Raw genomic sequence first — 26,183 nt, 5'->3', positions numbered from 1 at the left:
CCACCTGTGAGGGCGCCCTCTGGCGGCTCGGAGGAGCGAGCCCCGCCACCTGTGAGGGTGCCCTCTGGCGGCTCGGAGGACCGGGCTGGTTTCCTGAGACAGCGCCCCCCAGCGGCCGGAGAATTGGGGGGGTTTCTAGGAAAAGAGGGGTTCAGAGGGATTTTTGGGGGGTCCAGGAGAGATCTGGGGGGCCCAGAAAGACTCAGGAGGGGTCAGTGCAGAGGCAGCAGCTTTATTGTTGCAAAACAGGCAAATAAAAACAAATTTTGTTAAAAATCTTGTTCAAATTTCGTTAAAATTAAGGCAGCTCCAACCCACTCCTCTCCTTCAGACGCCCCAAAAATCCCCGTGGGGTGGAAGCACCAAAATTGTCACCAGAGGTAATGGGGGGACCCCAAAAGTAACAAATGCGGGACTCCAAAGGCCACAAGTGGATGCCAAAAGTGATGGGAGGACCCCAAAGCTCCCCCCAGGTAATGAGGGCACCCCCCAGTTCTCCTCTATAAATAATGGGGGGACCCCAAAAACAACTGGGGTCCCACCTGAAAATTCACCCCAGGCAATGGGGGAACCCCAGAGATGCCAAAGGGACCCCAAACCCTCACTCCAGACAACGGGGGAACCCCAAAGATGCTAAAAGGACCCCAAACCTTCACCCCAGGCAATGGGGGAAACCCCACAAGGACCCCAAACCTTCACTCCTGACAATGAGGGAACCCCAAAGGGACCCCAAACCCTCACTCCAGGCAATGGGGGAACCCCAAAAGCACCAAGGGCCCCCCCAGAGCGTGCCCCCCCTCAGCAGAGGCTGACTGGGAGCCCGTAGGCCACAGGGGCGGCCCCGATGAGCGATTTGAGGCGGGGGGCCTGGCGGGCCTGGGCCAGCTGGGCCAGCAGGGGGGTCCTGGGCCCCCCCCCCAGCCAGCCCCGCAGCAGCGCCTGCGCCAGCCGGTCCAGGTCCCGGTCCGTGACGTCCCACAGGTTCCCCAGCACCAGCGGGCTGAAAACGGGGGGGAGACACCCCAAAATGGGGCTGTGAGAGCCCAAATAGAGACACACCCCAAAACCAGAGAGATCCCAACTACTGAGAGAGACACCCCCAGATATAGAGAGAGATACCCCAAAACCAGAGACCCACCCCAAATACAGAGAGACCCCAAAATGGGGCTGTGAGCACAGGGAGATCCCCTGAAAGTAAAGAGACACCCCCAAATCCCCAGAGATACCACCAATCTGCAAATCCCCAACCCCAAAACCCCAATCCCCAAACCCAAACCCCAATCCCAAATGTCCAATCCCCGAACCCAAACCCCCCCCAAACCCCCAAATTCCAAACCTCCAACCCCAAACCCCCAATCCCAAATCCCCAAACCCCAAATCCCCAATCCCGAACCCCCAAATCCCAAACCCCCAAATCCCAAACCCGCAAACCCTAACCCCTAAATCCCAAACCCCCAATTCCAATCCCCAATCCCCAAATGCCAATCCCAAACTCCCAAACCCCCAAATCCCCAAATCCCAATCCCCCAAACCTCCAAATCTCAAATCCCAAACCTCTAACCCCAAACCCCAACCTCCAAATCCCAATCCCCAAACCCAAACCTCCCACCCCCAACCCCCCAATCCCAAACCCCTAAATCCCAAACCCCCAACCCCCAATCCCCAAACCCCTAATCCCAATCCCCAAACCCCCTAATCCCCCAAACCCCCAATCCCAAACATCCAACCCCAAACCCCCAACCCCAACCTCGTCACCCCAGACTCACCACCCGCCAGCAAAGCCCACACCAAACCCAAATCAGCCCCAGGGCGCGGCCCCAACGGAGCTTGAGCTCGCCCACCAGGCCCGCCGGGGCGGGCGCGCTGGAGCAGCCGAAGAGCAGAACCACGGCCCGGCAGGGGAGGCGAGCCAGGCTCTGCCCGTCCAGGAGCCGCCCCCCCCCCCGTGCCCGGCGTAGCTGGGGGAGCAGATCCCAAAATCAGCCCCAAAACTGACCCCAAAATTAGCAGGGAACACTCAAAAAAACCTCCTTAAAAATATCCCAAATCTGACCCCAAAACCGACCCCAAATCTGATCCCAAATCAGCCCCAAAACCGACCTCAAATCAGCCCCAAAACCGACCCCAAAATCAGCCCCAAATCTGACCCCAAACCCAGCCGTGCCAGGCTCTGCCTGTCCAGCAGCTGTGCGCCCGCCCTGTGACCAGCGTAGCTGTGGGGATGGATCCCAAAACCGACCCCAAACCCAGCAGGGAACACTCAAAAAAATCCCCTAAAAATATCCCAAATCAGCCCCAAAACCGACCCCAAACCCAGCTGTGCCAGGCTCTCCCCACCCAGGAGCCGTGCCCCCACTCCCGTGCCTGGCGTAGCTGTGGGGATGGACCCCAAAATCAGCCCCAAACCGACCTCAAAACCAGCAGAGAGTACTGAAAAAAGACCCCTAAAAATACACCAAATCTGACCCCAAACTCACCCCTAATCAGCCCCAAATCATCTCCAAACCCGACCCCAAATCAGCCCCAAATCCAACTCCAAATCGTCCCAAAATCCAATCCGAAATCAGGCCCCAAATCTCGCCAAAATCCAACCCCAAATCAACCCCAAATCCCCCCAAAATCCAACCCCAAAACAGCCTCTAATCAGCCCCAAATCCAACCCCAAATCTCCCAAAATGTCCCGAAAATTGAACCCCAAATCGCCCCAAAATCCAACCCCAAATCAGCCCCTAACTGCCCCATATCCAACCCCAAACGTCCCGAAAATTCAACCCCCAAGTCCATCCCCAAATCTCCCCAAAATTCAACCCCAAAATCCAGCCCCAAATCTCCCCCAAACCCACCCCCAAATCAGCCCGAAATCCAACCCCAAATGTCCCGAAAATTCAACCCCAAATCCATCCCCAAAACTCAACCCCAAAATCCCCCCAAAATCCAGCCCCAAATCTCCCCCAAACCCACCCCCAAATCAGCCCGAAATCCAACCCCAAAGCCCCCAAAAATTCAGCCTCAAATCCAGCCCCAAAGCCGGTTTTAGGGTTTCTCTCACATGTAGAGGTCGCGCTCCCCCAGTGCCTCCTGCAGCTGCTGCGGGGTCGGCGCCGCTCCCGAGACCCCGCGCCAGCCGGGCTCGCTGGGAAACGGGGGAAAAAACGGCAAAAACGGGAAAATCGGGATGGGAGAAGGAAAACGGGGTAGGATTCGGGGTGCAGAACCCAAAATAGGAGAAAAGGGAGCAGGGTTTGGGGTTCCCAGAGAGATTTTGGGGTCCTGGAGGGGATCTTTGGGATTCTGGGGGAATTTTGGGATCCCAGGGGGATTTTTGGGGTCCTGGAGGGGATCTTTGGGATCCCAGGGGTATTTTGGAGATCCCAGGGGGTTTTGGGGGGTCCTGGAGAGGTTTTTTGAGATTCCAAGGGGGTTTTTGGAATTCCAGGGAGGATTTTTGGGGTGGCACCTCTCGAACCAGGCCCGGAACCTCTCCTCGGTGCCGCCCAGGTCCCGCTGTGGGTTCAGCACGTAGAAAGTGTTTTTGGGGTTCACGCCCCGGCTCAGCACCGACCCCGAGTGCTGCAGGGGAAACGCCGGGGAGTGAGGGACCCCAAAACCTGGGAACAGCACCCAGGTGTGCCCCCAGTCCCAGGTGTGTCCCTATTCCCCAGGTGTGTCCCCGATCCCAGGTGTGTCCCTGTCCCCAGGTTTTTGTCCCTCTGGCATAGCTGTGGGAGCAGATCCCAAATCAGCCCCAAATCTGACCCCAAATCAGCCCCAAAACCCATTTTGTCCCTCCAATCCCAAGTGTGTCCCTGTCCCCAGATGTGTCCCTAGTCCCAGTGTGTCCCGAATCTCAGGTGTGTTCCAGGTGTGTCCCTGTCCCCAAGTGTGTCCCCAGTCCCAGGGGTGTTCCAGGTGAGTTCCTGTCCCAGGTATGTCCCCAATCCCAGGTGTCCCCAGGTATATCCCTATTCCCCAGGTGTGTGTCCCTGTCCCCCCAGGTGTGTCCCAGGTGTCCCCAGGTGTGTGTGCCCAATCCCAGGTGTGTGTCCCTGTCCCCAGGTGTGTGTCCCCAGTCCCAGGTGTGTGTCCCTGTCCCCAGGTGTGTGTGCCCAATCCCAGGTGTGTGTCCCTGTCCCCCCAGGTGTGTCCCAGGTGTCCCCAGGTGTGTGTGCCCAATCCCAGGTGTGTGTCCCTGTCCCCCCAGGTGTGTGTGCCCAATCCCAGGTGTGTGTCCCTGTCCCCAGGTGTGTGTCCCCAGTCCCAGGTGTGTGTCCCTGTCCCCAGGTGTGTGTGCCCAATCCCAGGTGTGTGTCCCTGTCCCCCCAGGTGTGTCCCAGGTGTCCCCAGGTGTGTGTGCCCAATCCCAGGTGTGTGTCCCTGTCCCCAGGTGTGTGTCCCCAGTCCCAGGTGTGTGTCCCTGTCCCCAGGTGTGTGTGCCCAATCCCAGGTGTGTGTCCCTGTCCCCAGGTGTGTGTCCCCAGTCCCAGGTGTGTGTCCCTGTCCCCAGGTGTCCCCAGGTGTGTCCCCGTACCTGCCGTGCCGCCCGTAGCGCAGCAGGAAGTGCAGCCCCGGCAGCCGCGTCACCGGAACGTTCCGCAGGGTCCCGGAGCTCTCCCAGGGGAGGCGCTGCAGGTGCTGGGACAGGGACAGCGACAACGTGAGGGGGACGGGGAGGAGGAGGAGGAAAAGGAGGAGGAAGGTGAAGAGGAGGAGGAGGAAGGGGAGGGAGAGAAAGTGGGGAAAAGGAGGAAGAGGAGGAGGAAGAAGAGGAAAAGGGAGAAAGGAGGAGGAAAAAAGGAAAAGGAGGAGGAAGAAGAGGAAAAGGGAGAAAGGAGGAGGAAGAAGGAAAAGGAGGAGGAAGAAGAGAGGGAAGAAGGAAAAGGAAGAGGAAGAGGAGGAGGAGAAGGAAAAGGAGGAGGAAGAGGAAAGGGAAGGAAGAAGGAGGAGGAAAAAGGAAAAGGAGGAGGAAGAGGAAGAGGAAGAGGAGGAGGAAGAAGGAAAAGGAGGAGGAAAAAAGAAAAGGAAAAAGGAACTGGTAATAGGGAGAAGAGGAGGAAGGGGAGGAGGAAGAAGGAAAAGGAAGAGGAAGAAGAAGGGAAAAGGAGGAAGAAGAGGAGGAAAAAAGAAAAGGAAAAGGGAAGTGGGAGTAGGGAGGAGGAAGAGGAGGAGGAAAAGAAAGCGGGGAAAAGGAGGAGGATGAGGAGGAGGATGATGAGGGAAGGGAGCTGGGGATGAAGGGCGGCTCTCACCCTGTCCAGCAGCAGCACCAGGGACCCCGCGCTGCCCCCGGGGCCCTCCCGGCGCCGCTCCAGGGCCTCGTCCAGCAGCAGCCGCGCCCGCAGCGGCCGGGCCGGACACAGCGCTGCGGCCAGAGAGCGGACATCGGCCGGGGACAGCACCGCCAGCAGCACCTGGGGATGGAGAGGGACAGCTCCAGGGGAAATTCCTGAATCCCAGGGGCAAAACCCCAAAATCCGCGATAAGAACCCCAAAATCTGGGACAACCCTGGGCTGGACACAGCGCTGAGGCCAGAGAGTGGACATCAGCCGGGGACAGCGCTGCCAGCAGCACCTGGGGACACAGAGGGACAGTTCCAGGGGGAAATCCCAAAAAATGGGATCAGCAACCCAAAATGTGGGGCAGAACCCAAAATGTGGGGTTAACACCCTAAATTCCAGGGGCAAAACCCCAAATCTCCAGGATCACCCCCTCAAATCCCAGGATCAGCAATCCAAATCCAGGAATCAGAACCCCCAAAATCCTGGGATCGTCCTCCTGAAATCCAGGGATCAGTACCCCCAAATCAAAGGGTCACCACCCCAAATCCCAAACCCCAACCTCAAAGCCAAATCCCAGCTCCCAAGTTCTAAACCCCAACCCCAACTCCCAACTCCCAAATTCCCAAACCCCAGCCCCATACCTGGAGCAGGGCAGGCTCGGGGCAGTTCCAGCCACATTCCTGGAGGAGCCCCAAACCCCAAACCCCAAATTCCCAAACCCCAGCCCCATACCCGGAGCAGGGTGGGCTCGGGGCGCTCCCAGCCGCATTCCTGGAGCTCCTGGAGCAGCTGGGACAATTCCTGCTCATCCAGGGGGGAATTCTCGGGATCCCGGGGCAGCAACAGCCCCCGCCAGCACCCCAAAACCTCCGAGTCCAGGCTCTGGATCAGGCTCTGGGGAAAGACACGGAATGGGAATGGGATCCCGACCCCAAGAACTCCAGGATTGCCGTGGGAAATCCCTCGGGAATCCCTAAAGGAATCCCAAAGGAAATCCCAGCAAAAATCCCGAAAGGAATCCCAGGGTGGGTTATGGGGTGGGTCAGGCCTCATTCCCAAGGTTTTTCCTGATATCTGGGGGTTTGGAAAAGTGAGAATCCCACCGAAAATCCCATGGGAATCCCAGTGTGAATCCCACAAGAAATCCTGGGGGAAATCATAGGGAATATCCATCCCAAAGGGAATCCTACAGGGAATCCCAGGGTGGGTTATGGGTCAGGCCCCATTCCCAAGGGTTTCCCCAATATCTGGGGGTTTGGGAAAGTGGGAATCCCAGGGAAAATCCTATGGGAATCCCAGCAGGAATCCCAGGGGGAATCCTACAGGGAAGGTTATGGGGTCCCATTCCCAAGGGTTTTCCTGATATTTGGGTGTTTGGGAGATTTCAGGAATCCCAAGGAAAATCCCACAGGGAATCGCAGGGAAAATCCCACAGGGAATCCTACAGGAATCTCAGGGGAAATCCCACAAGGAATCAAGGAAATCCCACAGGAATCTCAGGGGGATTTCCAGGGAAAATCCCATCGAGGATCCCAGGAAAAATCTCAAAAGGGAATCCCAGAGGAAATCCCACAAGATTCCCAGGAAAATCCCCCAGGAATCCCAGGGGGTTTTGGGGTGGGCCTGGCCCCGTTCCCAAGGGTTTTCCTGATACTTGGGGTTTGTGAAATTTCAGGAGAAATCTCACAGGGGATCCCAGGGAAAATCCCCCAGGGAATCAGGAAAATCCAATGAAATTTTAGGGGGTTTTCCAGGCAATCCCAGGGGCTTTTGGGGGTGTTCCCAGCCCTGTTCCCAAGGGATTTCCCGGTTTTTGGGGTCCCTGTCCCACCTGCATGCGCAGGTCCAGGCGGGATCGCCGCTCCCACCACTCCCGGCGCTCTGTGCAGGCGTTGGCCTCGCGCTGCTCCTGCTGGATCCGCTCGAATTCCTGCAGGATCCCGCTCAGGGGGGCCTGGAGAGGGACAGGAGGGGTTTGGGATCCTCAATCCTTTGAATTGGGAGGGGTTTGGGATCCCAATCCCTGCAATGGGAAATGGTTTGGGATCTCAATTCCTGGACTGGGGAGAGGAGGATGAGGATGGATTTGGGATCTGAATCCCTGGAATTGCAGGTGGCCCCATCCCAGGAAAAGGAGAATGAGAAGGAAGGGGAGGAAGAGGATGGAGCCAGGATCCCATCCCTGGAACGGTCAGGGCCCTCCAGCCCCCAGGAGAAGGATGAAGATGAGGAGGATGAGAATGAGAAGAAGGAGGAGGATAAAGATGAGGAGCAGGATGAACATGAGAAGGAGGATGAAGATGTGGATGGGGAGGAGAAGGAGGATAAGGAAGATGAGGAAGAAGATGAAGATGAGAATGAGAATGAAGATGAGGATGAAGACGATGAGGAGAGGGAGAAAGAGGAGGAGGAGAAGGATGAAGATAAGGACAAAGATGAGGATGAGAAGGAGGATGAAGATGAGGATTTGGAGGAGAAGGAGGAGGAGGAGGAGGATAAGGACATGGATGAGGATGAAGATGAGGATGACAAAGATGAGGAGGAGGACAAGGAAGAGGAAGCTCCCCCTGACCTGGCAGCGCTCGGTGGCGATGCGGACACTGACGGGCTCCTGGCCGCGCTCCAGCCGGGTCAGCAGCAGCGTGTCCCCGAGGGCACCGGGGGTGGCACTGACCAGGGACAGCTGGCACACCGTGACACCTGAGGGGACACCCCAAATGTGGGACTTCCCCTGGAATTACACCCCATGGAATTCTTGAGACTGGAAAAGCTTCCCAGTCCTGAATTCCAACCATCCCCACCGAATACCTAAACTACGAATTTGGGATTTTATCCCCAAACTGGGAATTTGGGATCTCCCAGGCCAGAATCCCAGGACTGACCGCTGGGAATCTTCTGGAGCTGCTCCCGGAACCGATCCCACTCCACCAGCCCCAAACCCGCAGAGCTGAACTGGAAAAGCCCCTCGAGCTCAGCCAGGTGGGATTGGGAATCCTGGGAATTCAGGGAATCTTGGGAATCCAGGGAGAGGCCCCGGAGCTGATCCGAGATGTCCCCTCCAGCTGCTGCTGCTGCTTTTCTCTTCTTCCTGTGGGGTCATCCCAAAATTCCTTGGGATGGGGCCAGGATGGGGATTTGGGGAGAGGGGATGGGGGATATGTGAGATGGGATATGGGATGGGATGTGGGATGAAAGATATGGGATGTGGGACGGGGATATGGGATGGGGGATGAGGATATGGGAGATGGGATGTGGGATATGGGATGTAGGACACGGGATGGGGGATGAGGATGCGGAATAAAGGATTTGGGATGTGGGATGGGGATATGGGATGGGGATGCGGAATATGTCATGAGTGCCTTCCCCATGGAGGAATCCCCAGTGGGGACACTGGGAGTGGGGACGTTGGGTGGGACCCGGGCCCTGGGGATGAAAGGAGGGGACATTAGAAGGGGACACTGGATGGGGACAGTGGAAGGGGACATTGGATGGGGACAGTGGACAGGGACGGGGACACTGGGACACTGGGCAGGGATGGGGACACTGGGAAGGGGATAGGGGACACTGGGAAGGGGACACTGGGAAGGGGACACTGGGAAGGGGACACTGGGAAGGGTGCCACAGGAGGTGCCACCCCCGTGACGCACCGTGCCCTGGCGTGGACGATGGCCAGCAGCTGGTGGCGCATGGTGACACCAAGGGACTCTGCCAGCAGCCCCGCGGTGGCCAGCGGGTCCCTGTCCCCAAGGGCCAGGGCCAGCAGCTGGCACAGCTGGGCATAGACAGAGCCCGGGGGGAAGTGACCAACCCAGGCCAGGGCCTCGGCCAGCAGGGACCGGACAGCGGCCAGAGAGGGGTCAGTGTCCAGTGAGCGGTCACCTGAGGGGACAGAGGGGACAGTGGTCAGTGAAGGGTCACCTGAGGGGACAGTGTCCAGTGAAGGGTCACCTGTGGGGACAGAGGGGACAGTGTCCAGTGAAGGGTCACCTGTGGGGACAATGGTCAGTGAGGGGTCACCTGAGGGGACAGAGGGGAGAGTGGTCAGCGGGGACAGGAGGGGTCAGGACAAGAGGGAAAAAGTTTGGGGGCAAGAAAGGAAAGTTTGGGGAAAGGGAAAGTTTGGGAGGAAAAGTTTTGGGGAAGAAGGGAAAATTTGGGGGAAGGAAGAGAAATTTGGGAGGGAAGAGGAAAATTCGGGGAAGGGAAAAGTTCAGGAGAGGAAACTCCTGAGAAAAAAGAAGGAAAATTTCTGGAAAAGGAAGGAAAACTCCTGGAAAGTCAGGCCATGCCCAGCTGGGCCCCAAAATCCCAAAACCGCCCCAAAATTCCCCAAATCCTCCAAATTCCAGGTACTCACCAGGCTGGGCAGAGGGCTGGGATCCTTCTGGATTTGGGGGATCCCCCTTGTCCCCAGTTCCTGGGATTTCCTTGCTGGCCCCACCTGGAAAAGATGAGGCAGTTTTGGGGTTAAAAGGGGCGATTTTGGGGTCACCAAGGTGAAACCCCCCCTAAAAATCGCCCAAACTCACCTGGGGGCAGCGGGGGCAGCTCGAAGCTCATCTCCTCCTCCTCCTCCTCTTCCTCCTCCACGGCCCTCAGGGGGTCCCGCTCCTCAATCCCAGAAAATTCCCAGTTCCTCTTTTCCTCCAGAATTCCACTTTGGGGGTTCCCCCTCTCCTTCTTTTCCCGGGGACCCCCAGCCCGGCGGGGAGCCCTGTTCTCCTTCTTTTCCAGAGTCTTTTTGGGTTTTCCCTTTTCCTTCTCTTCCACGTTTTCCATTTTGGGATTTCCCGTTTTTTCCACGTTTTCCACTTTGGGGTTTCCCCTTCTTTCCCTCTTTTCCAGAGCTGTTTGGGGGATGTCATTTTCCTTCTTTTCCACATTTTCCACGTGGTTGATTCCCCTTTTTTCCCTCTTTTTGGGGGTCCCCAGCTCCTTTCGGGGCCGCCCCCGTCGGGGCCGAGCCCCAATTCCTGGAGAATTCCCGGGGGATTTTTGGGACTGAACCCTCCTCTTGGCGCAGGAACTTTTCTGCGTGGTTTTGGGGGGATCTGGGGGAATTTGGGGCTCCTCAGGGTCGCTGTCACTGAATGTCACCTGAAAAAGGGAGGGGACAAAGGGGTTCAGCCCAAAATTTTCATCCCAAAATTTTTCCTCACCCTCTCAAAGTTTTCCACATGAAATTTCCCCCCTGCCCATCAAATTTTCCCCCTAAAATTTTCTTTCCTTCCCCAGAATTTCCTCCCCAAAACTTTCCCTCACAAACTTTTTCTGCCCCCCAAATTTTTTCTCCCTTCTAAACTTTTCCTTTCCCCCCAAACTTCTCCTCTCCCCCAAAGCTTTCCCTTCCAAAATCCTTTTCCCTTCCCAAACTTTTCCCAACCTTTCCCTTAAACCTTCTCCTCCCACCCCAAAATTTTTCAGTCCCCCTAAACTTTTCCAACCCAAAGTTCCCTTCCCAAACTTGATCTCCTCACGATTTTCGCCCCAAATTTCCATCCCCGATTTATCTTCCTAAACTTTCCCTCCCAATAATTTCCACCCAAAATTTTCCCTCCCCAGATTTCCCTTCCCAAACTTTTTCCCCCATTTTCCACCCAAAATTTTCCCTCCCCAGATTTCCCTTCCCAAACTTTTTCCCCCATTTTCCACCCAAAATTTTCCCTCCCCAGATTTCCCTTCCCAAACTTTTTCCCCCATTTTCCACCCAAAATTTTCCCTCCCCAGATTTCCCTTCCCAAACTTTTTCCCCATTTTCCACCCAAAATTTTCCCTCCTCCTGATTTCCCCTCCAAATTTCCATCCCCAATTTCCCTCCCAACTTCTGCCCCTCAAAACTTTGCCCCCCAAACTTCCCATCCCAAACCTTTCCTCCCAATCATTTCCCCCCCCAAAAATTTTCTCTCCTCCTGATTTCCCTCCCAAATTTCCACCCCAAACCTTCCCTCCTCCCAATTTCCATCCCAAATTTCCCTCCCCAAAAATTTCCCCCCAAGCCCAAACTCACCCTGATGCGGGACTTGACCCTTCCTGGGATTTTGGGGGCCCTGCGGAGCCGGGAGCTGCCCCCGGGCCGGGAGGGCTCCTCGCTGAAGATGGTGAAGGGGGTCCTGGGCCCCCCCAGCAGCGCTTTTGGGGGCACCCCCGATTTGGGGTGAGGGGTGCAGGGCCCCCCCGGCCGCAGGACAATGGGGGGAACCTCAGGGTCCGAGTCCCCAAGGGCAAAAACGTCCCCAAATTTGGGGGGCTTCACTTTTGGGGTCTTCCCTGCCTTGGCTTTGGGGGCTTTGGCTTTTTGGGGTCCGGTTTTGGGGGGAGCTTTGGGGGTTTTTTGGGGTTTTGAGGGGTTGGGAGTGGGTGGGGGACGGGGGGTCCAGGCCTGGGCCAGGACATCGTCCATGGAGCGACCGAGGGCGGTGGCCACGCGGCCGAGGGTGGCCACGGCTTTGGCCAGCAGCAGAGTGGCCACGGCCACCCCCAGGCCGGCCACGGGGGGACTTTGGGACCCCAAAAGGGTCAGTCCCCGCTCCAGCTCCTCGTCCCAAATGGGGGGGCACTGGGATGGACTGGCCAAGCTCTGCAGGGCCAGCGTGGAGTAGCCAGTGGCCACCAACTCAGCCAGTGGGCCCAGGGTGCTGTCCCCAGGGGGGTCCCTGTCCCCGATGGTGTCCCCAACCCTGATGGTGTCCCCATTCCCAGAGGGGTCTCTGTCCCCAGGGGTGTCCCCATTGCTGATGGTGTCCCCATTGCTGGAGACGTCCTGCAGACCCCTGTCCCCAAGGATGTCCCTGTCCCCAGGATTGTCCCCATCCCTGATGATGACCCCATTCCCAGAGGGGTTTTTATTCCTGGAGGGGTTCTGCTGATTTCTGCCCCCATCCCCAGGAATTCTCTTATCCCTGATGGTGTCCCCATTCCCAGAGTGGCCCTGCAGACTCCTGTCCCCGTCCCTGCTGATGTCCCCATTCCCAGAAGGGTCCTGCTGATTTCCGTCCCCATCCCCAGCAATTCTCTTATCCCTGATGACGTCCCCGTTCCCAGAGGGATCTGACAGATTCCTGTCCCCATCCCTGACCATGTCCCCACTCCCAGGAGGAGCCCCCCTGTCCCTGCTGATGTCCCCAAGCCCCAGGCCCTGCACTCTGCCCCACAGCTCCCGTGCCAGGCGGGTGCCAGCGCTGGCACACCGGGGCAGCACCCTCCTCACGAGTGCCAGCCCCGGTGCCACCTCCCCGGCCACCAACCACGTCCTGGCCTGTGCCAGGAGCCAGCGCAGCCCCAGCGCCACCAGGGCGGGGTCACGGCAGAAGGAGCAGGGACATCCCGAGGGGTGGGACAGGAATTCCAGACTTTTCCAGGCTTTTCTTCCCTTCAGCTCCGGCGAGGCCGTGAGAGCGTCCGGCTGCTCCGGGAGCGCGGTCGGAGCCACGAGGGCCAGGCAGGGACCCTTCAGGAATTCCTCGTCCTCCTCCCCGCCAGGAATGGGGTCAGGAATGGGATCCAGGGGGTTCCTCCTCTCCAGGTGGCCCTTCCGGAGCTGGATCTTGGCCCGGCGCTGCCGAGGCTCCCGGCGCGGTTTGGGTTCTGGAATGGGAATTCAGGGAGGATTTGGGGTTTGGAGTCATGCAGGGAATGATTCCCAGTGGGGTTTGAGCTCTGGAAGGGATGTTTGGGGTTCTCTTCCTAAAGGGATTTAACTCTGGAGGGGATAGAAAGGATAATTTGGGATTTTCCAGCCCAAAGAAAGGTGCAAAAATTTGGATCCTGTCCGAGCCTGATCCTTCCCCCAGAGCCAGACTGGGATCACTGGGATTTCCCCCATTCCCAGACTGGGATCACTGGGATTTCCCCCATTCCCAGACTGGGATTTCCCCCATTCCCGACCAGGATTTCCCTGTCCCAGTGCTCACCAGTCTGTGGCTGGAGCAGGAACTGGGCGTGCTGGAGGTGGGACTGGCTCAGCTCCAGCTCCCCCTGCTGCAGCTCCAGCTGGGACTGCAGCACCAGGAACCACGTGCACCTGCGGGAAAACGGGGAAAAATGGGAAAAAATTGGAAAAAAGACCCCTCAGAGCCCTCTGGAGCAGGGAGAGAGGTGGGAATGAGCTCCTGCCCTACCATTCCTAAAGGATCCTGATCCCAATGACCCCAATGATCCCATTTCCAATCCCAATGACCCTGTTCCCAATCTCAGCGACCCCAATTACTCCAGTGACCTCGTTCCCAATCCCAATGACTACATACCCAATCCCAGTGATCCCAATGACCCCAATCCCATTCGCAATGACCCCAATCCCATTTGCAATGACCCCAAACCCGTTCCCAGCCCCAGCACTGACCAGCGGGCGGCCTGCAGGTGTCCGGCCATGCTCAGCCCCTCGCTGCAGAAGGCCCTGGCCCTGCACAGCACCTCGCAGCGGCCCAGCAGCGTCACCAGGCGCTGGCAGCAGCCCAGGGCGTCCCCCAGCACCTGCCACTTCTGCACCAGCGCCGGGCCTGGGGACAGCGGGGTGGCACTGGGAATACTGGGAGAGACACCGGGTGGGGAGGGGTCCCAGGGGGATGGGGCCATTCCCAGGGGAGATGGAGCTGTTCCAGGGGAGATGGAGCCGGTCCTGAGGCTCCTGGACCTTCCCATGGAGTTCAGCTCATTCCAAGAGATCCCAACCCTTCCTGAGGGACCCCCAACCCATCCCAGAGGTTTCCAGAAGCTCCCATCGCATTCCAGAGGTTCCCATCCCCTTCCAGAGGGACCTCAACCCATCCCAGAGGCTTCCAGAAGCTCCCATCCCCTTCCAGAGGTTCTCATGGACCCCAATCCCAACCCAGGGACCCCAAACCCATTCCATCCCATCCCACCCCAGTGACCCCAATGCCACCCCAGGGACCCCCACCCTAGGGACCCCAATCCCACTCCAGTGACCCTAATGCCACCTCAGGGACCCCAGTGCCACTCCAGTGACCCCAATGCCACCCCAGGGACCCCAATGCCACCCCAGGGACCCCAATCCCACCCCAGGGACCCCCACCCCACCCCAATCCCACCCCAATGACCCCGATCCCCATCCAATCCCACCCCAGGGCCCCCCAGTCCCACCCCACCCCGTCGCTGACCGCAGTCGGGGCCGGGCTCCTCGGGCGGGCGGCTGCGGGCGCTGCCCAGGACCTCGCTGCCCATCAGGGACACCAGGACGCTCCTCAGCAGCTTCTGTGCCTCCAGCAGGGCCACCTTGGGGCTGCTCCAGCCTGGAATGCCACGGGATCAGCACGGGGGATCCCCAGCCCTTCATCCTTCTCCTCCTCACAGCAAAGCTCCCCTGAATCCCAACTCGCCCTTCCTCTTCCTCCTCATCCCAAATCCACTCTTCTTTCTTCTCCCTCAACTCCCTCCTTCTCCTTCCTCCTCATCCCAAACTCTTCCTCTTCCACATCCCCAAAACTCCTCTGTGTTTCTCTCCATCCCTAAATTCCCTTCCTCTTCCTCCTCAGTCTCAAAATTCCCTACTCTTCCTCCTCCTCATTCTCAAAACCCCTCCCCCTCCTCATCCCAAAACTCCCTCCCCTCTTCCTCATCCCAAACTCTCTCCCTCTTCCTCCTCATCCTAAAACTCTCTCCTTAATCATTCCAAACTCCCTCCTCATCCCTGAACTCCCTTTCCTCTTCTTTGCCCCAAATTCTCTCCCTCTTCCTCCTCCTCCTCCCAAAACTCCTCACTGCTTTTTCTCCTCCTCATCCCAAATCCCTCCCTCCGCCCATCCCAAATTCCCTTCTCATCCCAAACTCCCTCCCTCTTCCTCATCTTCCCAAAACTCCCTTCCTCTCTTCCTCCTCATCCCAAACTCCCTCCCTCTTCCTCTTCACCCCAAAACCCCTCACTCCTTTTTCTCCTCACCCCAAAACTCCCTTCCTCTGTCCATCCCAAATTCCCTCCTCATCCCAAAACCCTCTCCTTCTTCCTCCTCATCCCAAACTCCCTCCGTCTTCTTCATCTTCCCAAAACTCTCTCCCTCTTCCTCCTCATCCCAAACTCTCCCTTCCCATCCCAAAACCCCTCCTTCCTCTTTCTCCCTATCCCAAAACTCCCTCCCTCTCCCTCCCCACCCCAAACCCCTCTGTCCCTCTCCCAGATTTTCCCATTTTTCCCACCCTGCTGCCGGATCAGCTCCCGGAGCGGCGCCTCCAGGTGCGCCGGGGGCAGCTCCAGGAACGCGGCCGCCACCTGCAGCCCCTGGGCCTGCGCCAGGTACCAGCCCCGGGTGGCCCTCTGGGCCTGGGGCTCCTTCAGGGCCTCCAGCAGCAGGGCCACGCCCTGATCCGCCTGGAAAAAACGGGGAAAATGAGAAAAAATGGGATTTGGGGTCACAGGGGGTGATCCCATCCCAATCACACCCATCCCAGTCCTTTTATCCCATTCCCCCATCTCAATTTCAATCCCATCCCAATCCCCTTCCAGCAGCAGCGCCACGCCCTGATCCGCCTGGAAAAAACGGGAAAAATGGGGAAAAATGGGATTTGGGATCACAGGGGGTGATCCCATCCCAATCCCACCCATCCCAGTCCTCTTGTCCCATTCTCCCATCCCAAACCCCTTCCAGCAGTAGGACCATGCCCTGATCCGCCAGGAAAATCAGAAAAAAAAGGGGAAAAATGGGATTTGGGATCATGGGGGGTGATCCCATCCCAATCCCATCATCCCAGTCCTTTTATCCCATCCCAGTCCTCTTATCCCATTCCCCCATCCCAATTCCCTTCCAGCAGCAGGACCATGCCCTGGAAAAACCAGGATTTGGGATCACCCCCTCCCACTCCCCTTACCCCAAATCCCCCACTCCAAAATTCCCTATTTTTTTTTTTTTTTTAGGAAAATCCCCATTTTTTGCCTTTTTCTGGAGGCAGCAGAGGTGGCTGTGCAGCAGGAGCCGAGAATGGCGCAGGAGCAGCCGGGAATCCTCGGTGCCCTCATCCTCCTCCAGGCACAATTCCAGCTCCTCCAGGAAAACCTGGGAATGCCACGCCTGGATCAGTGCCAGCAACCCCAAACCCCATCCTGGGGGGGGATTTTCAGGATTTTCCCAGGATTTTTGGACATCCACAGTCCCCAAGGTGCCCCAAACCCACTGAAATCCTTTTCCTGGGATTTTCAGGATTCCTGGATTCCCAGGGTGTCCCAAACCCTCCCTCTAAGGGCTGATTTTCCCAGGATTTTGGGAATCCTGGAATTCCCCCATCCCGAAGGTTATTGCCAAATTTCCCTGGGCCTGGGAAGGACATTCCCAGATTTCCCTGGATCCCAGATTTCCCTGGATTTGGGAAGGACATTCCCAGATTTCCCCGGATCCCAGATTTCCCTGGATTTGAGAAGGACATTCCCAGATTTCCTTGGATTTGGGAAGGACATTCCCAGACTTCCCTGGATTTCCCTGGATTTGGGAAGGACATTCCCAGATTTCCTTGGATTTGGGAAGGACATTCCCAGACTTCCCTGGATTTCCCTGGATTTGGGAAGGACATTCCCAGATTTCCTTGGATTTGGGAAGGACATTCCCAGACTTCCCTGGATTTCCCTGGATTTGGGAAGGACATTCCCAGATTTCCCTGGATTTGGGAAGGATATTCCCAGACTTCCCTGGATTTGGGAAGGACATTCCTGGATTTCCTGGCCATACCTGGGCCTGGGCAGGGCTCTCCAGCTGCAGCAGGATCCGGCTGATCTGGCACAGGGCATTGGCCGTTCCCGAATGATCCCCGAGCCTCCGGCACAGCGAGAGGAGCAGCAGGAAACTCTCCAGGGCTTGGATGGGCTGGGAAGGGGAAAATCCTCGGATAAATCCCAAAACCAGTCCAGGGATCCCAGGATAAAACTTCTCCCTGCTCTTCCTCATCCCAAATACTCCCTTTCTCCTCCTCATCCCCAAAACACCTCATTCCTGCTTCTCCTCTTCATCCCGAATGCCCTCCCTCTTCTGCCTCATCCCAAAACTCTCTCCTTCCTCCTCTTCCACATCTCTAAACTCTTTCCCTTTTTCTCTTCATCCCGAATTCCCTCCCTCTTCCTCATCCCAAATTCCTTCCCTCCTCTTCATCCCAAACTTTTTCCCTCTTCCACTTCATCCCAAACTCTCTCTTCTTCTTCCTCATCCCAAAACTCTCTCCTTCCTCCTCTTCATCATCCCAAATTCCCTCTCTTCATCCCAAATTCTTTCCGTCCTCCTCTTCGTCCTTCCCAACTTTTCCCCTCTTCTTCCTCATCCCAAACTCTCTCCTTCCTCCTCCTCCTCCTCATCCCAAACTCCCTCCCTCTTCCACATCTCCAAACTTTTTCCCTCCCTCCTTTACCCCAAATTCCCTCTCTCTTCATCCCAAACTTTCTGCCTTCCTCCTCCTCATCATCCCAAAATCACTCCTTCCTCTTCATCCCAAACTCTTTCCCTCTTCCTCTTCATCATCCCAAATTCCCTCCCTCTTCGTCCCAAACTCTTTTTGTCCTCCTCTTCATCCTCCCAAACCTTTTCCCCTCTCTCCTCATCCCAAACTCTCTCCCTCTTCCTCCTCACCCCAAACTTTTCTCCTCTTCCTCCTCATCCCAAACTCTCTCTCCTTCCTCCTCCTCATCATCCCAAACTCCCTCCCTCCTCTTTGCCCCAAACTCCCTCCCTCTTCATCCAAAACTCTTCCTGCCTTCCTCCTCCTTACTCCAGACTCTCTCCTTCCTCCTCCTCCTCCTCCTCCTCACCCTCCCAGCCCCTGAACCCCTGGGATTTGGGGCTCACCTTGTGCTGGAGCCGGTAGAGCGCGGCCAGGAGCTGCAGGGAGCTCAGGGTCTGCTCGGGGCTGCGCACACAGGGAACTCCGGGATCTTCCAGAAGCTTCTTCCACAGGGAAAAGGCTTCGTCCAAGGGTTTGGACAGAGCTAGGGGCACAAAGGGATCGGGCGGGGATCCCCCAAAAAGGTTTTATTATCCCACTATTATCCCAAAGTGGGATAATCCTGGAGGAGTCATTCCCACCCTGCCGGGGTCTTCCCAAAAAAACTCGTCAGTGGTGCTGGAAGGGCTCTTCCCAACCTTCCAGGGTCCCAAAAAACCCTTCCCAATCCACCAGGATCCCAAAAAACCCCTTCTCAATCCATCAGGATCCCAAAAAACCCCTTCCCAATCCACCAGAACCCATAAAAGCTTTTCCCAACCTGCCAGGATCCCAAAAAAGTTGTCCCTAATCCACCAGGATCCCAAAAAATCCCTTCTCAATCCATCAGGGTTCCTAAAACCCCTTCCTAACCTTCCAGGATTCCATAAAAGCTCTTCCCAATCCACCAGGATCCCATAAAAGCTCTTCCCAACCTTCTAGGATCCCATAAAACCCCTTCCCAATCCACCAGGATCCCAAAAACTCCCTTCTCAATCCATCAGAGTTCCACAAACCTCTTCCTAACCTTCCAGGATCCCCGAAAAATCCCTTCCCAACCTTCCAGGATCCTCATCCATCTCAGAAAACCTCTTCCCTCACCCCAAAAATCCCCTTCCCACACCTCCAGGGCCCTCTTTCATCCCAAAAACCCCTTCCCAACCTGCCAGGATTCCACAAAAGCTCTTCCCACCCCTCCAGGGTCTTCATCCATCCCAAAAAATCCCTTCCCAACCTTCCAGGATCCTCATCCATCCCAGAAAACCTCTTCCCTCACCCCAAAAATCCCCTTCCCACCCCTCCAGGGTCTTCATCCATCTCACAAAACCTCATCACTCACCCCAAAACCCCCTTCCCACCCCTCCAAGACCCCCATTCACCCCAAAAATCCCTTCCCCCCCGTGTGGGCTCACCGCTGTCGGAGCTGAGGCTGCAGCGGATCCCGTCGGGCGCCCCCGGCCGCTCCCCCTCGGGCTCCTGATCCCAGCCCGGCTCTGGAGCCCGGCCCCGCCCGCGCCGCTCCCGAGCCACGCTCTGGGGAAGGAGGGGGAATTCCCAAAATCCCAAAAATCCCGGGGAAATCGCACCCAGGGAACTCCAGGAATCTCCAAAATCCCAAAAATCCCAGGGAAATCGCACCCAGGGAACTCCAGGAATCTCCAAAATCACAAAAATCCCAGGGAAATCGCACCTAGGGAACTCCAGGAATCTCCAAAATCCCAAAAATCCCAGGGAAATCGCACCCAGGGAACTCCAGGAATCCCCAAAATCCCGGGGAAATCGCACCCAGGCAACTCCAGGAATCCCCAAAATCACAAAAATCTCGGGAAAATCGCAGCCAGGCAACTCCAGGAATCTTCAAAATCCAAAAAAATCCCGGGAAAATTGCACCCAGGGAACTCCAGGAATCCCCAAAACCACAAAAATCCCAGGGAAATCGAACCTAGGGAACTCCAGGAATCCCCAAACCCACAAAAATCCCGGGGAAATCGAACCTAGGGAACTCCAGGAATCTTCAAAATCCAAAAAAATCCCGGGAAAATTGCACCCAGGGAACTCCAGGAATCCCCAAACCCACAAAAATCCCGGGGAAATCGAACCCAGGGAACTCCAGGAATCCCCAAAATCCCAGGAAAATCACACCCCGGCAACTCCAGGAATCTCCAAAATGCCCCAAATCCTGGGAAAACGGCACCCAGGGATGGGTTTGAGGCACCCAGGGAACTCCAGAAATCCCCAAAATCCCAAAAAAAATCCTGGGAAAATTGCACCCAGGGAACCCCAGGAATCTCCAAAATCCCAAAAGTCTCGGGAAAAAATCACACCCAGGGAACTCCAGAATTCCCCAAAATCCCAGGAAAATCATCCCTGGGATGAGTGTGGGGCACTCAGGGAACTCCAAAATTTTCCAAAATCCCAGGAAAATCAGCCTCACAAAATCTGGGTGTCCCAAGTCCTAAAAATCCTGGGAAAATCACCCTGGGAAGGGTTTGGGGCACTCAGAGAATTCCAGGATTTCCCCCAGATCCCAGGAAAATTCCCCTCCCACCTTTTCCAGGAGGGCCTCGAGGGTGCAGATGTGGAGCCAGAGCAGAGCCTGGGCGTGTTCATCCAGGAGTTGATCCCGGATTTGGGAATTGCAGGTTTGGGAATTCCGGGACAACGACTCCAGCAGCCTCAGGGACTCCTGGATGGCGTCCAGGGCGGAGCTGTGGGAACAGGGATTCCCAAAATCCCGGGAATTAACCCCAAAATCCCAGGAATTGACCCCAAAATCATGGGAACAGCTCTCAAAATCCCAGGAATGGGATGGGGGGATTGGGATGGGGGATTTGGGGTAAGGGGAATGGGATGAGAGACTGGGATGGAAAAATGGGATCAGGATTGGGATCAGGACTGGGATCAGGACTGGGATGGAGGATTGGGATCAGGATGGAGGATTGGGATCAGGACTGGGATGGAGGATTGGGGTCAGGATGGAGGATTGGGATCAGGACCAGGACTGGGATGGAGGATTGGGATCAGGACTGGGATCAGGGTCAGGCTCAGCACCCACCAGTCGGTGTGGGCACTGAAGCTGTGGCTGCACAGGAGCTGTCCCAGTTCCAGCAGCGCCACCGCCCTGGGCAGGCTCCGGCCGGGGTCGGGCATTCCCGGGGGGTCCCGGCTGCCCCCTGGATCCCGCGTTCCCGGGGGGTCCCAGGCCCCCTCGGGGTCCCACAGCCCCAGCAGGTCGCACAGGACGTTGTAGCGCTCTGGCCCTGTGGGGCCCCGCAGGGATTTGTAGGCCTGGAGCTCGGCCAGCAGCAGGAGCAGCAGCGTGTCCCCACACAGGGGCTGGCAATGGGATCGGGACTGGGACTCCAGGGCGTCCCGCAGGGTCCTGGCAAAGGCATTGGGATCAGAGGAACAAACAGTGGGGTTGGGATGGGCTGATGGCAGGGGAGGGAGCTCCAACCCCACTCCCCTATCCCAGGGGGCTCCTCATTCCCCCCTCCCAGTCCCATCCCATCCCACCTACTCCATTCTCCCATCCCATTCCAATCCCAATCCCCTCATCTCATCCCTCCTACCCCATTCCAATCCCATTCCCCCATCCCAGCCCATCCCAATCCCTCCCACCCCATTCCAACCCCAATCCCCCACTCCATTCTCCCCATCCCAATCCTCTCCTCCAAATCCTCCGTCCCAACCCCCCCGCTCCTGCTCCCTCATTCCAATCCCCCCATCCCAATCCTGCTGCCCTTATCCCCCATTCCATTCCCTGATCCCAAATCCCCAAACCTGAATCCCAAATCCCCATTTCTCGATCCCCCACCCCATTCCCCCGATCCCAAATCCCCTCACCGTAGCCGCAGCTCCTCCGCTCCCTGTTTGGCCGCCTCCGTCTTGATCCTGGCCCAGAGCGTCACCAGCTCGGCCACCAGGGAGCCGGGCTGCGAATGTGTCCCCAACCCCCGAGGATGTGTCCCCAGCCCCTGGGGATGTGTCCCCAGGGCCAGCAGCCACTGGGCCAGCATGTCCAGGGCCCGCTCCGGGCGCCCCCGGCAGCGCCAGCTCTCCACCTGCAGCCGGAAGCACCTGTGGAGCTGCAGGAGAGGGGGGGAATGTCGGGGTGCTCAGGGATCCCAGCCCTCCCAGTATCCCCAGTGTGCCCAGGGATCCCAGTGTCCCCAGCATCTTCAGTGATCCCAGCCCTCCCAGTCTCCCCAGTGGCTCCCAGTATCCGCAGAGACCCCATTCACCCATCCCAGTATCCCCAATACCCCACACCCCATCCCATTACCCCCAGTGGCTTCCAGCCCTCCCAGCATCCCCAGCTGATCCCAGTATCCCCAGTGATCCTGTACTCCATCCCAGTAACCCCAGTAGCCCATCCCAGTACCCCCAATACCTCATCCCAGTACCCCATCCAAGGATCCCATCCCAGTACTCCCAGTACCCCCAGTACCCCATCCAAGGATCCCATCCCAGTACCCCCAGTACCCCATCCAAGGATCCCATCCCAGTGCCCCCAGTACCCCATCCAAGGATCCCACCCCAGTACTCCCAGTACCCCATCCCAGTGCCCCCAGTACCCTCTCTGGGGTCACTCCAGGCCAGCTGTAGCCGTGGTCAGCCAGCACCGCCTGGCACAGGGGCTCACACACGGCTCCGGCCGCTTCCGGAACGTTCCGGCTCTGCAGGGCCTGGCCCAGGCGGGAGGTGACCACAGCTGTGTCCAGAGAGGACAAAGTGACCAATGGGACAGGGAGGGGACACTGCAGTGACCACTCCTTGTCCAGAGCTGATTCCAACACCCCCGGACATGGAATGACTCCCAGGACAGCAGGGATGGTGACACAGAGCCCTGGGGTGGCACTGACCACTGGGGACACTGGGAATAGGGATAGGTGGCACTGCCCACTGGGGATGGGGACACAGAGCCTCTGTGGTGGCACTGACCACTGGGGACACTGAGGATGGGGACAGGGGATGGCACTGACCGGTGACATCCAGGAATTTGCCCCTCTCGGCCTCGGGCAGCCCCTCCAGCCCCTCCAGCATCCAGGTGACGCTCTGGACACAGCTCGTGGTCACCTGGGACAGCTCCGGCCACTCTGAGGGCTGTGGGGACACCGTGGGTCAGCCGGGACCCCAGAGCCACGGGGAACACTGCAGGAGCCCTCAATCCCCAAATTCCAGCCCTACATCCCATGAGAGAAGCTTCCAGAACCCCCTCAGGACCCGTCAGCCCCAAATTCCAGCCCCACATCCCATGGGAGTGGCTCCATCCCAAAATTCCAGACCCAAATCCCACAGGAGAGGCTCCCAGAGTGGTTCAATCCCAAAATTCCAGACCCAAATCCCACAGGAGAGGTTCCCAGTCCCCCCAGGGATCCGGATCCATGCCTGGGAGCGCTGGAATATTTCATGGATGGCGTTGGAGAAGAGCTGGAGGCCTTGGAACAGCAGCTGCTTCACCATCACCTGCTCTCTGATGGAGTCAGGAGGCACCTGGGAATGGGAAAAATGGGATTTGGGAATGAGGTGGTAGAGCTGGCGATGGGAATGGGATCAGGGAATGGAGCTCGGAATGGGAAAATGAGATTTGGGAATGCTGGGGTGGAGCTGGGAATGGGGAAAATGGGATTTGGGAATAAGGGGGTGGAGCTGGGGGTGAGAATGAGGCCAGGGTATGGAGCTGGGAATGGGGTCAGGGAATGGAGCTAAGGATGGGAAAAAATGGGATTTGGGAATACCAGGAGGGACCTGGGAATGGGGAAAATGGGATTTGGGAATGGGAAAATGGGATTGGGGAATGCTGGGAGAGATCTGGTAATGGGGAAAATGGGATTTGGGTATGAGGGGGTGGAGCTGGGGATGGGAATGGGGTCAGGGAATGGAGCTGGGAATAGAGAAAGTGGAATCTGGGGTCCAGGAAAAAGGAAAAGTGGAATTTGGGGTCGAGGAAGTGCAGGGAAGGGCAAAAACAGGAGGAAGGGGGTCAGGAGCTCCAGGAGCTGCTGCTGGCATGGAGAAAAGGGGGATTTGGGACTCCCCAAACTCCAGGAGCTGCTGGGCAGGGCTGGGAGCAGCACGGAGTGACCCTGAGGGATCCCAGAGCTCCTCTTCCTCCTCCTCCTCCTCCTCACCTGGGCCAGCAGCCGCCGCAGCGCCTGCCCGTGGCCCTGGCAGAAGCCACAGATCCCAGGCAGCTCCTGGAGGCCGAGGGGCAGCTCCCGGCTCCTCCTGAGCACCTCCCCGAGCTGCGCCAGCACGAACTGGGAGCTCTCCAGCAGCGCCCGCAGGACCCTTCCGGAACATTCCGCCGCCAGCGCCGCTGCCGCCCGCCTCAGCGCCGGCCCCACGGCGCCCACGCCTTTGGCCAGCAGAGCCCGGCTGAGCTGGATCCCGGCTTCCAGCAGCTCCAGAGGGGGTCCCAGAGAATTCCCAGCTCCCAGGAACGTTCTGGACTCTTCCAGGGCCTCCAGAGCGTCGCGGGGCCGCCGGGCTTTGCAGAGGTGGCGGCAGCGCTCCAGGGTGAGCTCCAGGAAGCACAGGGAGTCCTGGAGGCCTGGAGGCTTTGGGGATTCATCCCTCAGAGTGTCCAGCAGCAATTCCTGGAGCTGCTTGGCCAGGAAGAGCGGGCACGGAGCCCTCTGAGCCTCGTAGAGAGCGCGCAGCGGCCGCGGCGTGCTGGGCGGTCTGCGAGGTGAAGAAGGGCGGCTGGAAGGGTTCCCGAGGGGAGAATTGCCCATCCTGCGATTCCAGCAGCAGCAGGAAGCGCAGGGCGCGGATCCTGGCGGTCAGCACCGCCCTGCCCTCCTCCCGTGGCCGTTCTGGCCCGGCCAGAGTGGCAGCAGCTTTCCAGAGGACCCCGAAAGCGCTGGAGGTGACGGCGGCCCAGTCGCTGTGGCGGCGGTGGCAGCGCCGCAGCCGCGCCCGCAGCAGCTCGGCCACGCTCCAGGTTTGGGGTCCCACCCATGCCGCGGCGTTCCGGAGCACGTGGAACAGGATCTTCTCCAGGTACAGCTCGGGGGGCTCGGGCTGCAGGCTCAGGTAGAGCTGGGCGGCCTCCAGGGCCAGGGCCAGCAGCCGGGAGCCGTGGGCTGCGTGCCCGCCGGGCCGGGCCAGCTCGGCCGCGCAGGAGCGCAGGGCGCGGTCACAGGCACGGACACGGCGGGAGACAGGGGCCGAGGGGGTCCGGAGGCTTTCCTGGGGAAAAAGAGGGGTTTGGGGTCAGAGCAGAGCCCTTCAAGGGTTGTTTCCTGGGAAAAGAGGGGTTTGGGGTCAGAGCAGAGACCCTGGAGATGCGTTTCCTAGGAAAAGAGGGGTTTGGGGTCAGGATAAAGCCCCTTGAGGGTCATTTCCAGGGAAAAAAGGGATTTGGGATCAGAACAAAGGTCATTTCCTGGGAAAAGAGGGATTTGGGATCAGAGCAGGGGTGGTTTCCTAGGAGAAGAGGGATTTGGGGTCAGAACAGAGACCCTTAAGATGCATGTCCTGGGGAAAGAGGGATTTGGGGTCAGAGCAGAGCCTCTCAAGGGTTGTTTCTGGGGAAAGAGGCATTTAGGATCAGAGCAAGGGTTGTTTCCTGGGGAAAAGAGGGATTTGGGGTCAGAGCAGAGCCCCTCAGGGGCACTGAAGCAGTCAGAAACAGCTCAGAACCTTCCACTGGGATGCAGAGGTGTTCTTAGAAAAAGGAGTCAGATCCCAGCCCAGAATTCCCCATAGATTGCCCCAGCAGGATCCCGAGGTTTTCCTGAGGAAAGGAGGGATCCGAGCCCAGCCCCTCCCAGGCTCACCCTGATCTTCTCCAGGCGCTCCTCGATGCCGGCCCAGCTGTCCGTGCTTCCATCCTTTCCATCTTTCCCATCTTTTTCGTCCTTCCCGGCCATCCCGGGGGCTTCTCCTGAGGGGCTTCTCTGTGATGCGGGGCTGGGGGGGGGCAAGGGGAGGTGTGGGACCCCTAGAACCCCCAAACCCACTAAGCCCCAAACACCTCAGATCCCCAAACCCACAGAGCCCAAAACCCCCCAGAGCCCCCCCAGCACCACTTCTTAGCCCCCTCAGTGCCCCAGAGCACCCCCAGCCCCAATTCCTGACACCCTAGAGACCCCCAGCCCCATCCCTTTCTCCTTCCAAGCCTCCAGCCCCACTCCCCGGACCCCTTAAGGGATCAGATCCCTCCTAGACCCCCCAGCCAGACCCCCCAGCCCCCTGGCCCAACTTTCTGACACCCCCAGCCCCATTTCGACCCCCATATAGGCCCAGACCCCCCACCCCCTCAGGCCTCCCGCGGCCTTCACCCCCCGCTTCCCTCACCTGCAGCTCTGCCTCTCCCCCTCCTCGCCAAATCCCTCCCAGACTCCCTGAGGGGGTCCCAGGCCCCCCAAATCCCCCCCCCCCCGGGACGCCCAAATTACCCCAAAACCCCTCAGGACCCCGATCCCCCCGATTCCCCCCGCCCCTCACGCTGCGCCGCTGCTCCGCCGCCTTCCGCCAGTTCGAACCTCAGC

At 58.2% G+C, this 26,183-nt stretch overlaps 1 protein-coding gene across 1 annotated transcript; it reads right to left on the bottom strand.

Moving 5' to 3' along the window:
• Positions 1 to 223: 223 nt before the first annotated feature.
• Positions 224 to 26,183, bottom strand: ESPL1 (extra spindle pole bodies like 1, separase). Its single transcript, XM_030967216.1, is given in 33 exon segments — positions 224 to 1,000; positions 1,774 to 1,942; positions 1,945 to 1,958; positions 3,050 to 3,133; positions 3,458 to 3,581; positions 4,539 to 4,632; positions 5,247 to 5,408; positions 6,010 to 6,171; positions 7,109 to 7,231; positions 7,850 to 7,977; positions 8,160 to 8,365; positions 8,925 to 9,156; positions 9,635 to 9,718; positions 9,807 to 10,374; positions 11,285 to 12,861; positions 13,188 to 13,297; positions 13,616 to 13,772; positions 14,391 to 14,522; positions 15,424 to 15,595; positions 16,158 to 16,277; positions 16,944 to 17,078; positions 18,048 to 18,187; positions 19,095 to 19,215; positions 20,231 to 20,390; positions 20,738 to 21,064; positions 21,529 to 21,770; positions 22,260 to 22,396; positions 22,668 to 22,788; positions 23,074 to 23,178; positions 23,817 to 24,341; positions 24,343 to 24,879; positions 25,470 to 25,602; positions 26,140 to 26,183. Coding segments are annotated over 32 exon segments (7,263 nt in total). The 5' UTR covers positions 25,563 to 25,602; positions 26,140 to 26,183; the 3' UTR covers positions 224 to 798.

The sequence above is a fragment of the Camarhynchus parvulus genome, chromosome 29, assembly GCF_901933205.1.
Source record: "Camarhynchus parvulus chromosome 29, STF_HiC, whole genome shotgun sequence".
Taxonomy (NCBI): domain Eukaryota; kingdom Metazoa; phylum Chordata; class Aves; order Passeriformes; family Thraupidae; genus Camarhynchus; species Camarhynchus parvulus.
This window is presented reverse-complemented; position numbering and strand designations above follow the sequence as displayed.